General features: G+C 38.2%; 1 protein-coding gene across 1 annotated transcript in view; it reads right to left on the bottom strand.

Moving 5' to 3' along the window:
- The window catches only part of DENND5B (DENN domain containing 5B), a 185,048-nt gene that overhangs the window by 70,470 nt on the left and 97,965 nt on the right, over positions 1-16,613 (bottom strand). Inside the window, exons 8-9 of the mRNA XM_029955517.1 lie at positions 7,591-7,778; positions 370-906 (exon numbers count right to left, since the gene is read on the bottom strand). Coding sequence (XP_029811377.1) covers positions 370-906; positions 7,591-7,778 — 725 coding nt within the window. The remainder of the gene's footprint in view (positions 1-369; positions 907-7,590; positions 7,779-16,613) is intronic.

The raw sequence follows: 16,613 nt of genomic DNA, 5'->3' as shown, positions 1-16,613 counted from the left end.
CCAGAAAACTCTATGGTAAACCTTAGATAGAAGCTTCAACTTCAGCAGGACAATCAAAAGCCAGTGTCATTTTCTGTCTTCCTTTCCCACAAACTTTGGAACAGAACCTTACACTTACAGTCATAAAACCTAACTTATTCACTTTTTCTCTCTTTCTGATCCTAAGATGAGGTAAAACTTTGTCTTCTGAAACCAGAGTGTTAACTTTACATGGACACGTTGAGATGTAATTATAAGACGAAGACAAAATATAAGTTCTTAATGGGAAGGGAGAAAGGAAAAAAATCTGTGTTTAAAAATGTTAACAGAATCAGTAAGACAGCCCATTAAGAGTCATAAAAAGGGAAACTATGGGGTTTTTTTTTTTACTTTGTCAAAGTTCTGCATCTGTTCTCGGTTGGTAAGCCAGGACTCCATGTCCTGGGCAGTCTGAATCACAAATGCTTCGTAATCCGCAAACATCTGTGTGAAGCGGTTGGCAAAGACCTCACGGAGCTGCACATTGAGCTGGTAGTCCCTTAGCTCCGCCTCTTCACACTGCAGCTTTAAATCCTTTTCTTTCTCACTCAGAGAGGCAGAGAGGTCCATTTTCTCCATGGTCACACCAGTCCTCTTGGCCAGAGCTTGGAGGCGGGCTATGGTTTCATTGCCCTTCAGTAACTCATACATGCTGATGTTAGGAGTGGAGACATTGCCATTTTTCTTGTCATTAACCAGGTCTTTCAGAACCAGATTCTTCAGTTTTGTGGCACTCTCACTGCAATGTAGGCTGCCCTCGGGAGGGATCCCAAATTGAAGAAGCACTTCAGAGAGTTCCTGGATAAAATCCACCTTATTGGGGAATTGTGGAAATTCTTCAGGCAATTCAATAAAATGGTTGTCAATATCCACAAAACACAAATTAGCCTAAAAGAGAAAAGAATAATACAAAGGTTTTAAAATAAAGGAATTTTATATTCTAAAATATTCTTGCCAACTATTTTTTTAAGTTTATTTATTTATTTTGAGAGAGAGGGAGAGAGAGTATCCCAAGCTGGCTCTGTGCTATTAGCACAGAGGGGTTCGATCCCATGAACCATGAGATCATGACCTGAGCCAAAAATTGAGGGTTGGATGCTCAACCGACTGAGCTACCCAGGTGCCCCTCTTGCCAACTATTATAAACAAAATCATAGATAACACTGACTTTTAAAAATTAAGATATAACTGACATATAACATTTTGCTTCAGGTGTGTGAATCGATATAGATTATGAAATGATCACCACCATAAGTCTAGTTAACATCCATCACCACACATAATTACAATTTTTTTCTTGTGATGAGAACTTTTATGATCTAATAGTGCCTTTTATACTACTTTCTCAAGATTACGAATTTTTATTCTTTAGGGGCACCTGGGTGGCTCAGTTGGTTGAGCATCTGGCTTCGGCTCAGGTGATGATCTCACGGTTCATGGGTTTGAGTCCCGCGTCAGGCTCTGTGCTGGCAGCTAGCTCAGAGCCTGGAGCCTGCTTCGAATTCTGTGTCTCACTCTCTCTGACCCTCCCCTGCTCATGTTGCTTCTGTCTCTCTCTCTCTTAAAAATAAAACACTAAAAAAAATTTTTTTAAAGAATTTTTATTCTTTAAAAATTTTTTTTTCCAGCATTTTTATTCTTCTTACACATTTCAGTTAAGCATCTGACTCAATTCTGGCTTGGGTCATGATCTCACGGTTCGTGAGACTGAGCCCCATATCAGGTTCTGTGGCAATAGTGCAGAGCCTGCTTGGGATGCCCTCTCTTCCTCTCTCTCTGCCCCTCCACTGCTCACACTTTCTCTTTCTCTCAAAATAAATAAATAAAGAAAAAAAAACCCAGCCAGTTATTTAAATTTTTTTTTTCTTTTTCTGGCATTTTTTCCCTAGGTGAGTATTTTATACCACATTGAGTACACATGGATAATTTTCTCTGGGTCTTAACAATTTGTTACAATCTGGACATGATTCTGTAACACAGAATACCCATTAGGCATTCCTAAATGAGTAAATATGCACAGAGTCATAGTACTTTACACACAGAAGGCACTGGGTGAAATGTGCACTGGATGAATCCAGCCTGAACTTTTTACTCCATTCCACTGCTCTGACACCATCTGTAATTTAGAATTAATAATAATTGCTAAAATTTAGCAGCTTAGTCCCCCCAAATGGTAAATTGGCAAAGAACAATCCAATTACAAAAAATCCACAAATATTTACTTTATCCAAAATTAGCTTCAACCTCTTAGGCTGCCAGCCATATCACAAGTTATTAGACAAATAGGAGACAATGGTGGAGGCAAGGCTTAGATAACTACAAATGATTACCCCTTGAATAATTAAGAACTGATTTAGGATATATTTTTGAGTTGAAAAGTAGAGGAAACAGAAATCAGAGGAAAGTTTTTTTGAGTTTTCTTATGCAACAGATTTTGAATAAAAATACTTTTAAATATTTTCCAAGTAGTTATGGACAATTCAAGGGGCCAAGTACATGAAATTCTGATTATCTCTGAAGTACTTGATTAGAATAGACATCAAAACAATATTTTACTTTTATTGTTCATACTCTCTTAATCAGAACAAGGTTGTCAGTATAAAGGAAGATTGTGCTCATAGGCTCTGGAAGAGTGGGAAGCCAAAGGTTTAGCCTAGCACATAAAACTGATGCTGACTACATTAATGGCTGGACACGGGGCATACATGGGAGTGGAAGTCAATCAGCAGAATAGGAAGTTTTACCTGGTGTCTCCCTGTCTCTCCTACAGACAAACCACCCAGGTCACCAAGAGACAATTCATACTGTCCTTTGATCCCGTATGGCCAGGTAAGATGAAAGGAGGAGAGCAAAGAGTTGGGTTTCTATTTTTCTCTTCTGATCCCTGATCTTTATGTTAGGTGCTGATGCACAAGAAGTACAGAAAAGTTCCACATTTAGCTCAACTGAAACTCAAGACTCTCCTCCATTTTTTTCCCTATTTTTTTTTTACTTATTTTCGGGAGACAGAGAGAGACAGCACAAGGAGGGAAGGGCCAGGGAGTGAGGGAGACACAGACTCCGAAGCAGTCTCCAGGCTCTGAACTGTCAGCACAGAGCCTGACGCGGGGCTCGAACCCATGAACCGTGAGATCATGACCTGAGCCGGAGCTGGATGCTTAACTGACTGAGCCACCCAGGCCCCCCTAGAGTTTCCTCCATCTAAAAAGAGAGAATCAACAATGATTCCTCAAGCCTGACATGACCTCTGAATTCAACTGTTTATTCTGCAGATGAAGAAACTGAGGCCCAAGAAGTTAGGCGACTTCCTGACACCTGTTCCATATAAGAAGCCTCAAACAGCCTTGGTGGCTTAAAAGATTTTTTTCCCTCCAATTTTCCTCATCTCCAACATCAGTAGTTTCCTCTAATTAAAGTAAGAGGTGAAGTCAAATCTTGCTGAAGACAGTGTTGTTGCCTACAGCTTTCTGTAAATTCAAATCTTTATATATGTGTCTACAGCCTCTAGAAAGCAGGGTATGCTGAAAGACTTAGGGGGAGAAAGTAGGTCACTATAATTCAAATGGATGATTCAGTATCTTTATAAATGGAAGAAAAAAGTTCACTAACTTGCTAATCTAAACGTTAGCCAGCACCCTCCCACCTCTTACATTTTGTACTGTCTCTCTCATTAATGCCTTCCGCCTATCCTCTTCTATCCTTCTATGAAAAAAGAAAATGATACATCTGGGAAATTTTAAAGCTTATTACACTCACACACCAGTGCTGAGCTGCAGGGGCTGCAGGGCATGGCGGGGACCCCAGCACCACAGCCCCTGGCCTGTCCTCAAGACTCCATGACTTCTCCTCCTATGACTGCTCATAGAGTCCTATGACTCCATGACTGCTCCTCCATGACCCCATACCCTCCTATGACTGCTCAGATTGGGCCCAACTTGGGCCTCTGGTTATCACAAAATAAAAATAGGACTGTTAACTTGTGTTATGAAGAGTTACTGAGGAAAAACCAAAAAGCCTTTTTCCAAAAACAAACAAGAACTCCATATAATAGGGCCTTTTGATAAGTCACTTTTTTTACTTTTGATACCATTAACTAAAAAATTCCATCAGAAAAAAAAAATAAAAGTTCTATTAGAAGAGCTCGAGAAATATTACATACACAATAAAAAACACTCTTTACATCTCAATCTTATTTTGTTTTAGGACTAAATTTAAAAAATTTTTTTTTAATTTTTTGGGGTGATTTTATTTATTTTTGAGACAGAGAGAGACAGAGCATAAGCGGGGAGGGGCAGAGAGAGAGACACAGAATCTGAAGCAGGCTCCAGGCTCTGAGCTGTCAGCACAGAGCCTGACACATGGCTCGAACCCACGAACATGAGATCATGACCTGAGCTGAAGTCAGAGGCTTAACTGACTGAGCCACCCAGGCGCCCTAGGACTAAATCTTGCTAAATGTTTTTACTGATCAATGCTGCTTACACACATTCATGGTACGTAATCACGTCTAGTCAAAAATGAAACACACACACACACACACACACACACACACACACACACACACAGAGTTCCCTCAAAAGAAAGGGAACAAAAACTTAAAGCTTAATCATTTCTTCTGCCATGAAGCTTTCCCATGTCCCCCTAAAGGTATTCTGATTTCCCCTGCATATATGCTTAATTCATTTATTCCTTTTATTATTTTTTTAACCTCTGTTACTGATATTTGTAAATGACTTCTTCTGGAAAGCAGAAATTACATTTTATTTATCTTGATGTCTCCTAATGTATCCCCTACAGTAGTGTATGAGACAACTGTTTGGTGAAGGAATGAGAGACTGAAGGAGATGGTCATTTTTGGAACCCCAAAGATGTACGCAGGAGGAGGAAGTATCCAGAAATGTGAGACCAGGGCAGCTCTCTCCATGCTTACTAAGGGATACAGTTTCTCAGTGGCTGAAGTTAAGGTGGTATAAGGGTAAACCAGAGGAGAATATTTAAAATATTCCCACAGACTCTCAGAATAGGACATAACAATAACAACAAAAAAGTGGAAAAAGCCATTCTATTTCAGTTTTTCTCGGGATTTTTGGCCCACAATGTATTGTGAAGACAAGCGAGGATGGGAGGAAGCGAAGTACCCTTCTCTGCAGGTCATCCTCAGCACTATACCCTTCTCCCGTCACCTTCCGCGCCCCACCCTGTGAAAGAACAATTTAACAAATGGCTACCTGTGCCTGTCATTTTAGAACTATGGGGAAAGTAAGTGGGTGGTTAATTATAAGTCTATGTAGGTACATTAGTTAGCTAACAACTAAAATCATACCTTCTTAAAATAATCATTTTGTAAACTTATCATTTTCATAACTATTCTAAGAAGCCCCGTCACTATTTTTTTCCCATCACTATTTTTAGCTATTATTTTATTTTACAGTTTTCAGGGAAAGGAGGGAGATGGTGAATATTACTAGTGAGTGCATTTAAGTCACTTTTAAAAATGGTTATTTTTATACCTACCTCATCCCCCAAATTATGTGAAGTAGATTATTTCCCTCATTGAAAAATTTTATGAGCACAAAGTGATCTGTATTTTCTAACTCTAAAGATAAAGTAAAAAATTCTGAGAGCTCTTATAGCAATGTCTGTGATTTTCTAAATTTTTACTCCTTAAATCAATACTCTTTAAGAAATGTACATACCTGTCTATTCATAGAGTAGAACAGTATGAAATAACCTGGGTCAGCTGTTAGCATTTTCTTCTAATATAATGATGTACTAACATCTGTTTTCTATACACTATTTTCACAGCAGACCCAGGTTATTTCATACTATTCTACTCTATGAATCGATAGTATGTACATTTATTAAAAAGTATTGATTGGGACTCTTGGGTGGCTCAGTCAGTTGAGCATCTGACTTTGGTTCAGGTCATGATCACAGAGTTCATGAGTTCAAGCCCTGTGTTGGGCTCATGCTAACAGCTTATAGCCTGGAGCTTGCTTTGTATTCTGTGTTTCCTTCTCTCTCTCTGACCCTCCCCAGCTCGTTCTCTCTCTCTCTCTCTCTCTCAAAAAATAAATACACTAAAAATATATTGATTTAAGGAGTAAAAAGTTAGAAAATCAGAGACATTGCTGCAAGAGCTTTCAGAATTTTTAAGTTTGTCTTTAGAGTCAGAAAATATACACATATAGGGGGACAGAAAGATTTCCCCACTCCAAAAATATACAGGTGGCATTTAAAAACTCTCAACAATTATAACTCCTGTAAAAATGGAAAGATAATATTTATACACCAAAACATACTCAACAAAAAACTAAAACATGTCACTATTTAAGTCTTTAAACAAATCGCATTTAAAATGTTTAGCTAGTCTATTTCTTTTTCCTTGAATTTAAAGGATTCATTTTTGAACCACCAAGATACTTAGATTAATCTAAAAAAGACAAAACAAGAGAGTTCAGGTAATGGAAAAAAGAGATATAATGGGGAGGCAAAAGCATAGAACATGTATAAGCTCAAAAGAGCAAGATAGCTTTTATAAGCATTTCATATGATCCCAATCAAGCTATTTTTTCCCTGAACAAAAATGTTAATTTTGGTAGGAAAACATTCACTGGAATAAAGTAAGCAATGGATGATTACAGGAATCATTAATGGGTATAATGGCTGTAGCTTAGTGTGTTATTTTAAATTCACTTATTAAAATGAGAAATGAGAATCTCTATGGGAAATAGGAACAAATAAAAGCACAGCACAGCATGAAAGATCTTATTAAGAAAGGTGCTAATTAAATAGCTAATAATATCATGTAGTTAACTATTTAATGTTTTTTAATAGGCCATAGAACTCTCATCACTATTTCATTTCAAAGGTTTTATATTCCAATTCTTAGTACCATTAACAATAGATAAAAACCATACTCAAAATGCTTCCAAAAATTCCTAACTTTCTTCTTAAACAACATATGAAAATGCAACACATGGAAAGTATAGTAACCTTAAGGTGGCCTAAAAGCTAGGGGTTAGAGTTTTTATCTCAACCACCTAGCCAAGTTGACATTTAGAAAAAGCTGATAACTAGCTTTAGGTCTGAAAACAAAGAATACTAAAGTATTTGGTATTTCCATTATCTACAGTTCACTGGAAGATGTTACTTTTCATTTGATGGAAGTCAAGAATCAAATTCATTTTAATTAATGACTTTAGAGATTTTAAAGATGTGAAATTCTGGGCTATTGTTTAAAAGCAGAATTTATAAAATAAATGAGGGAAAAAGGAAATAAATGCCATTAGAACAATAAAGCATCTAGATAATGCTACTGTGGCTCCATCTTCAGATTTATCGCTGTGAAAATTTGCCTGTACTGTTTGAACCGTACTTAATTAATGACTAGTCCCGGTAACCATCAGGAGTCAGGATCTGCATTCTATGGCTCAGGCCCTACCTTAGCCCTACTTGGGAAATTCAGACAGTCAGAGACACAGTTTGGACAAAGACAATGCTGTCTATGAAAAGTGGTCTTGACCTAAATCGACAAACAGCAAATGCTTCATCACCCATTAGAAGTTTTACCTCTTGAGGAAGTTCTAGTTTAGAACGGTCAGTTCCTTCTTTTGACTGAAGGCCCATCAGATAAGGGACAGGAGCATCAAGAAAATGTAGCAGAGAAGCAGGGAGGATGGGCACATAAACATGCTGCCATTGAAATGGAAACAAAAGTGTGGTGATGCCTTCCGCCACAGTCATCAAGCGCTGATAATCTGTACAGAACAAGGGAAAAAGGAGGGGAAGATTCCAAATAAAAACATAATCAACTGCATTAAGCTTGAAAATATTAATTTCCAGAATAAAATCTTGTAATAACTAAAATGTTTCTTTATGATTGTGAAGAAAATAGGTCAGTCTATCCCACTATAATTAAAGAGTTACATGGCTTCACTTGAATGGTACTAAGGGGGTAAGAATAGGGAGGAAACTTTATCATATTTTTGCTTCTGAAATCACCAGTATGTAAATTTACATTCCCTTAAAATGTGAAGGAAACAAGAACTAATAAAATGGTCTCCCACTGAAAATGTACAAGCATATTGCTACTGATCACTTTTTGTATACATGCAGATAATCCCCAATTCAGAGGCTCTTTATTTCTTTATGTATGATCATGGTAATGGCCTATGGTTATCCTGGTTATATTTATTTTAGCCTTCATTTTGTGGGTATAAGAAATCAAACAAATATACGCATTCATAATCACATTTCCTATATTTAAACCTCAACTACATAACTATCAAATCTAAAAACAAAGTGAAAGTTACCAGAAAATTAAAGTTATAATATTAAAGTGCCCCCCCATTTTAGATATAATTGACATATAACATTATTAGTTTTAGGTATACACACAATGATTTATGTATATACAACAAAATGATTACCACAGTTTAGTTAACATCCATTACTCATATAGTTACAAATAAAGTTCCCTCTTAAACCACTCTGCCATGGATTACTTTATATATCCACTGTCCATCATCCTTATTTAAGCCTTTGGAGGCACATTTGTTTAGAATTCAGTTTTTTTCTTTAAATTTGTAAAGGCAATATTGTGTATATACCATATACATGAAATATCTAGGGCAGAGCCCTGTAATAAAACACATTAATATTTCTGCAGTGAACTTTATGAGTGTCCCATTAGGACAGATAAAGAATTTAAACAGGGCTGGTTCAAGTCTGGTTTTCCAAGAAATGAGTTACAAAAAGAATGATTTTCTGAAATTTTTTGGATTTAAGAATTTCAGAATTAAGAGATTTTATGGACTTGTAAATTTGTTCTCACAGAATTCACCATGCACCAAAGGAGTAATATCTGGGGAAAAAAGAGTTTGAGGAGTCTTTTAAAAAAGGTTAAAGAGGGGCGCCTGGATGGCGCAGTCAGTTAAGCGTCCTGCTTCGGCTCAGGTCATAATCTCACGGTTCGTGGGTTTGATCCCCTGAGCCCCGCATCAGGCTCTGTGCTGACAGCTCAGAGCCTGGAGCCTGCTTCAGATTCTGTGTCTCCCTCTCTCTCTGACCCTCCCCTGCTCGCACTTTCTGTCTCTCAAAAATAAATAAAAAACATTAAAAAAATTTTTGGAAAAAAAAAAGGTTAAAAAAATGATCAGATGCTATCTGGTTCATGTCAACCCAAAGAACACCTGCCCAAGTGTAATCAGGATGTTTTCTGCTTAAAAATCTTTCTCGTGATATTTTATAATTCGTATACAACTACCTTTAATAGTTTACAGTGGGTTTTTGGTAATGAATCATCAGCTATTATAGCATAAGTAACTTAGTTTCCTTGTTTGATTCAGTATTAAGATGTAAACTTTAGGTAAAAACCTTTTTATAGGACCATCCATATATTTTTTTTTGAGAGAGAGAGAGAGAGAGAGAGAGAGAGAAAACACAAGTGACAGGAGCAGAGGGAGAGAGAAAGAGAGAGAATCTTAAGCAGGCCTCCATGCCTAGCAGGGAGCCCAATGTGGGGCTTGACCCCACGACCCTGGAATTGTGACTTGAGCCAAAATCAAGAGTTGCTCAACAAATGAGCCACCCAGGCACCCCTATAGGAATACTTTTAAAAACACAAATACCAGGTGGTCTGAGGGGTAGGGCTCAGTCATATGAACATTAAGAGCTGACCTAATTACTTTACATGGGGATATGGGGACATGAACACATATGAACACACATACATCAGCTCAGGAAGCTGGGCTGAGACTGCAGGTCCTCTGTGGAGATGAGGTAGTCAAGGAGATCAGACAGTCAGCTACCTACCACTCTGCCAGTGATCAGGCAAGATGTTTGATCTGTTGGAGATGGGCGTGTCCCATCACAGGGGTAGAGGTGGGGCAGCTGACCTAACATCTCTGAAATCTGTTCAATATCCCTACTAACTGCAGCTCCGCACTCTGACAGGAGTCCTTAAAAGCTTGCCCCACAGGCTTTCTTTTCTCCACTGTGGGCCCCCTAATGGCAGAGTGGTACCATTTTATCTTACTTTGCCCAGGAAGCACATAGCCTAGTTGGTAGACAGGGCTGACCAATATTTAATGACCAAATTTAATGATGCTATTGAATGTCCTACTTTTTTCCTCTTATTGCAAGTCCTAACAAAACACAAAAAAATAAGGGGTAGGAAAGTATGCAGATAAACTAGGAAAAGAACAAAATCAGAGAAAGGTCTTTAAGATTCTCTTTTGTTGGTCACCCATTTCAACCAAGGATTAGAGTCTTTTTATTTTTGTAACTTTGGCACTTTAGCCCAGTATCTGACATAAAATAGATGCTCAAAAGATAGATAGATAGACAGATAAATAGATAGACAATCTTTTAAATGTTTATTTACATTGAGAGATTGAGAGTGAGGGAGGGACAGAGAGAGAGGAAAAGAGAGAATCCCAAGTAGGTTCCACATGTACAAAGCCCAACATGGGGCTCAATCTCATGACTGAGAGATCACAACCTGGGCTTAACTGACTTAGCCACCCAGGCACCCCTCAAAAGCATTTTTAAATAAATAAATGATTACTGGAATAAGACTATATAATTTTGCTGGCTATCCACAACTTAAATATGCTTGATTAGATTTTGTCCACAAGAGACTAAAGAACTTTTAATTGTTCAGTAAGAGAAAATGGTAGCTAGTCAGACAAGAAACTATGCACTCAAAAATCACATTTCTTGGATATTCATATAGTCACTTAATTATCTGCATGGCCACATTCTGAAGAAAATTCAAATATCCATTTCCTAAGCCATGGATGCTGCTCATTACAGAGAATGTTTACCAAGTGACTCATTCTAACTACATTTAAGTAGACCTTATATGGATCAGAACTACTGTTTGGAAACAAATATCAAATTTAAACTTTTTTTCCCTCCTCTACATTAAAAATGTAAAGATTTTAATAGTGAAATATAATGCAGATTTTCCAAGGCCTTTCACAGTACGAAGAGACCCTCAGGAAGCTTCCACAGCTTTTTGGAAATGGCTACAGAATAAAAGCACAGGGCACCAGTGTGGTTGAGTCAGTTGAATGTCCAACTCTTGCTTTTAGCTCAGGTCGTGATCCCAGGGTTGTGGGACTGCGGCCTGTGTCAGACTTCATGCTGAGAACAGAAAGCCTATTGGGCATTCTCTCTCTCTCTCTCTCCCTCTGCCCCCTCCTCTACTCATGCACTCTCTCTCTAAAAATGAAATGTAAAAAATTAAAAAAAAAAAAGAGAAAGCATGAAAGCACAATGTTGCTCTACCAGGAAGATATATTCCACATGTCACTCCTGAAGTTTGAGGAAAACAGAGCACATTGAAAAATTAAGAGAAAGAAAAAAATTAACTTCATAGTAATCTCATTTACATATTTTATGATTTGATGTGTTCAAAATGTACAGTATGTATTATGTAGATGGGATATTAGAATAATAACTTGGTTATGCTGGTATATGTTTGCTAACTTTTAAAAATTGCTATTAGATTTACTGTGGGTTTCTATGGAGTTACATAATTATAAAAAGTCATAAAAATAAACTATTTTCAAGAGTTGTATTGGTATTGTTGATTAAAGATTAGTTTTCTAAGATAATTACTTCCTTAAAAAAAGTTATTGTTTCTAACTTAGCTAACTTCTTTTAAAAAAAAAACCTAAACATTAAAATCTAGGTTTTAAAAAATAATTATAGTTTTTACATTAAATTACTTAAATATCTTTAAGTAATTTAAGGTAGGGGGATATTTTTCATCCAATCCTTTACCCACCTCCAACTTATGAAAACCTTACTTAAGAATAATGTTTTAAGGAAAAGGAAGAGTAAGAAGATCCATTTGGTTAAGAAACACTTAGTAGAAATCATTTACTCTGTCAACGCTCTTCAGTCAAAACCCCCAGGAACACACCTGTACTTGAACAAGTTGGGTTTACCACTTACTCCTTATGGAGAAGGAGTACACACACTTTGGGGATCTGTGGAATGTCTCAGTAAGTAAGAGAGAGTGTTTAGAGATTACATATTATAGCATTTGGGCTGGATGTGGATAATTTTAAGTAGGGTCTAAGGAAGTGGAGATTTGTTTTGGGTTAGATACTGTCAGAAATCAAGGCAATTCTAGGGGCGCCTGGGTGGCTCAGTTGGTTGAGCAACACGGCTCTTGATTTTGGCTTAGGTCATGATCCCAAGGTTGTAGGATCAAATCCTGCATCAGGCTCAGTGTTGAGTGTGGAGCCTGCTTGGGATTCTCTGTTTCTCTTCCTTTCTCTCTCTCCCCCTCTGTCCCTTTACCCTGCTCTCATGTGCACTCTATCTGAAATTTAAAAAAAAAAAAAATCAAGGGAATTTTATGAGACTGTATCTCAATAAATCTAATCTATAGGGAATGCAGATTGAGGGGGGGTGGTTAGAACTGTATTTAGTAAGGAAGTAGAAAACAGTTACTAATTCAGCAAGAAAAGAGGATGTTTGGTATTTTGTGAGGTGCACAGTGATCTTGCTTGAAGTGGATGGTCCTACGAGACTATTTAGTTTTATAGAAAAACAGGGCTCAGCCATGAGCATCGGATCAGTTTGCACTAACAGTAAGCCAGCTTAGGAGCTAAATCAGTTCCTGGATATCAGGGGCTCCTTTAATATTTCTTTCTCAATTATAGGCCAGACACTGGTGAAAGGCTCAAGACTGTAAGCAGTCAGATCCTGTGCCAGTTACATACTTATTGCCTTTTAGCCCCAAATTCACTTAGTACATGGTCTATGACAATGGACTAAACTAAGCATTTTCTTTTACAGTTAACACAATGTTGAGCTTTGCCAGTAGAAGGTAATGCAAAGACACTGCAGGAGGAAGGAACTTCTCTTCCTAGTTCCATGGTACAATTGCAGCGCTTTGTTCTTGCTCTTGTTGCACGGTTGATCAGTAGTGTGGACATGTGAAGTCATCTGGTGGGACACTTGCCCAGCCACATGCCAAGGAGCCTCAGTGACTGGGCCAGTGGTCATCTTCCCATGGCCCCCCAACAGAGATATCACATAGTTAGATCTCACACCCACAGTGATGTCTTGACGATTTCTGTGTGTCCACTCACCAACTACGGCTCACTTAGACCTCAGAGGCTTGTTTTCCACTTGCCCAGTGACTGAGGATCAGCTCTGGACCAAGCAACCCCCCGACCTTCTCCACCATCCAGTGGGCCGCAACAGCACTTTCTTCAATGAGATACAAACCTTAGCCTTGGGAAATGGGTCAGCCTCCAAGTCTGTCCTTCCTTGGGTATCTGTTAGAGCTTTCTTCGTGTCTTTATAGTTATTTTCTGTTATAGCTTAGTAATTCTTCATATTACATTCCTCTGTTTAAATTATAGATACGGTTTAATCTGTTTCCTGATTAGACCAAGGCTGAAAGGTCCAGGGTTTTGAGCAGTCAAATCAATACCTAACAGCCTGGCTACTTTTTTTTTTTTTTTTAACTGTTGGTAGGAAAAATGTTCAATCTTACAGAAAATGAATTCTTCTCGTAATGGCAAGTACTGCCCTGGGCTATTTTGTTGTTTGACTATGGAAAACTTTCACATGGAGAGTGAAAATCAATTATATACTTTTCCCTCTTCTACCAGACATTGAAAGACTGATATAAATGGTTTGTTTATATTTCCTTCAGCACAATTCTCCCACTTGCTGTGTTTATTCTTTCCAGTTCTGTTTTTCTTCAAGACTGCATGAAATGCCACAATTAGTTAGCAAAAAGGCAATTACTTAGCAGAAGCAAGGCAGTTCTTTTTAACTGAATCAAGAAATAAAAGAGCTTTCTTCTTTATGTTTTGAGATATTTAAGTATTTTAGGGTAATTATTTTTTTTGATACTCAAAGTGGTAAGTGTGTAAAAGACCTCATTTTCATATTTAAGACATCTGTCAGCACGGCATATGAGGCTCTTCATGATGTGTCCCTTTCCTGCCTCATTTCTTCCCACTACCCCACAGGCAGTTAAATAATTTGCCTCTAAGTTCATTCACTGAACCTAACATGTTTTCATAGGTTTCTGTGCCTCTGTATACACTTTTTCTCTGCCTAGGAGGTCCCTTTCCCTTGTGGTGTCTGGCTAAGTTCACTTTTTCCTTAGGTAACAGTTCCTTTGTAAAGCCTCCCCTAAATACTTACCATTACTAAAGCCCCTTCTACATGCTTCCACAGTACCTATTTTTATTTTCATCATAGTAATTATTCATCGCACTAGAACTATTATAATTCTAATTATCTGTTTATGTGTCTCCCTTACTGTACTATCATCTGCCAGAGAACAATGATTGTATTTTTAATCTCACAATTTTCAGAACTTGATATAGGGCCTACTACATAGTGAGTGGTCTATAAATGAGAATTAAGAAATTAGTATGTTAGGGGTCTGGGTGGTTCAATCAGTTAAGTGTCCAACTCTCAGTTTCAGCTCAGGTCATGATCTCATGGTTTCGTGAGTTCGAGCCCTGCGGGGGGCTCTCTGCTGAAAGTGCAGAACCTGCTTGGGATTTTGTCTTTCTCTCTCTCTGCCTCTCCCCTCCTAGCTCTGTCTCTCTCAAAATGAATAAAATTTTAAAAAATTAATATGCTAATATCTAAGGTAAGCAAAATAAAGCTCTTTGGACATTTAAAAAATTATGCTTTACCACATTATTCAGAATGTACTGTCAAACATTTGCCTAGCAGTGGCTTATATGCAGACTCTGAGATGGCCCTGCCTCTGCCATCTCAGCCCCTTTCTAACCAGCGTCATTGTGAAGAATGAGGTCAGTCCCAACGGGACAACTGAGGGGCCTGCAGTTAGACCTGAGGTAGGGAGCACAGGGCATGTAGTGGCACAAGGCAGTTCCAGTGTTGGCTGGTGGCTCAGTGTCCCAGAGGGAGGCCATGTCTAATGAGATCTGCATACTGCAAAGTGCTGCCAAAGGAGGTAATATGGCCAGTAGAGCCCAGCACACCTTTGGTGAGCATGATGATACAGCTGGAAGATTACACACCTACAATCCTGGGTGCAGTGACTGGTTACCACCTGATGTGACCTGATGCTGGCTTTGAGGCCTCCAGTGCATGCACACTGTGGCTCATCTCTCTGGCTCTAGAAATTCATCTCAGATATTGCCAACAATGCCCTACAATACTGCAAAATGAAGAGGATAGCCGCTGGAAGCTCCCAAAGCAAGAGCAAGAGTTTTAAGTTTTCTTTTTTTTTTTTTTTTATTTTAAGTAGGCTTCACGCCCAGCACGGAGCCCAACACGGGGCTTGAACTCATGACCCTAAGATTAAGACCTGAGGTGAGATCATGAGTTGGATGCCTAGGGGCGAATGGGTGGCTCAGTCAGTTAAGCTTCTTTGGCTGAGGTCATGATCTCACAGTTGATAAGTTCAAGCCTCGTCTCAGGCTCTGGGAAGACAGCTCAAGCTCTGAAGCCTGCTTGATATTTCTGTGTCTCTTTCTTTCTCTGCCCCTCCCCTGCTCGCACTCTGTCTCTCTTTCTCAAAAATGAACATTAAAAAAAAAAAGAGTTGGATGCCTAACCAACCGAGCCACCCAAGCACCCCAAGGATTACACGTTTTCTAACAAAAGAGAACTTGACCCTTGATCTCAGCAAGTATGGCATCAAAGTGAATCTGTGCCACACTTCACTTGACCCAATGTAATCATACTTGTTTGTCTCCTTGTCCCCATACTGCCCTATTTTCATAATAAACTACTATAACAGCAACAAAGATTGCCTAAAGCTCATGAAGGTATTACAAAAGATAGAGTACAAATGCAAACCAACATAAAAAAGTTTAACCTCGAAAATTCAATGGAGAAACATGAGCCACATTTTACTTGTCATGTTGACAAAGATTTGAAAGCATTTTCACAAGTTGGTAGAGCTTTCTATTTGCCAGTATCTATCAAAAGCTTAAAAATATATAGGTCAGGGACGCCTGGGTAGCTCAGTCAGTTAAGCATCTGACTCCTGGTTTCAACTCAGGTCAGGATCTCACAGTTCGTGAGTTCAAGCCCCATATCGGGCTCAACAATGACAGCACAGAGCTTGATTGGGATTCTCTCTCTCTCTGCTCCTCCCCTGCTCATGCTCTCGCTCAAAATAAAAAAAAAATAATAAAATAAAATAACTTAAAAAAGGACTAAAATAGTTAATTAAAAATATATATACAGATCATTTGACCCAGCAATTCCAATTCTAGGAATTTATCATGTAAGTATACAAAAACATATTGTACATGATATTTTATGTATAAAGTGTCATTTATAACACTAAATTATTTGTAATATCCTAAATATCTAGCAAGAGGAATCTGGTTAAAATAATTATGGCCAGTTGCACAGTGGGATATACGGGAGCTATTAAAAGCACATCTATACTACTAACATAGAAAACCAAAGGGTGCTTGGCAGCAGCTAGGTATTAAAAACTTGCTGAAATTCCACTTCTGGGTATATGTCCAAAAGAACTTCTAAGAAGGGACTTGAAGAGATATTTGCACATCTACGTTTTTAGTAGCATTATTCACAGTAGCTAAGAGATTAAAGCA

This window comes from Suricata suricatta, chromosome 10 (assembly GCF_006229205.1).
Source record: "Suricata suricatta isolate VVHF042 chromosome 10, meerkat_22Aug2017_6uvM2_HiC, whole genome shotgun sequence".
Classification (NCBI taxonomy): Eukaryota; Metazoa; Chordata; class Mammalia; order Carnivora; family Herpestidae; genus Suricata; species Suricata suricatta.
The sequence above is the reverse complement of the archived record's forward strand: the minus strand, read 5'-3'. Positions and strand labels throughout refer to the sequence as shown.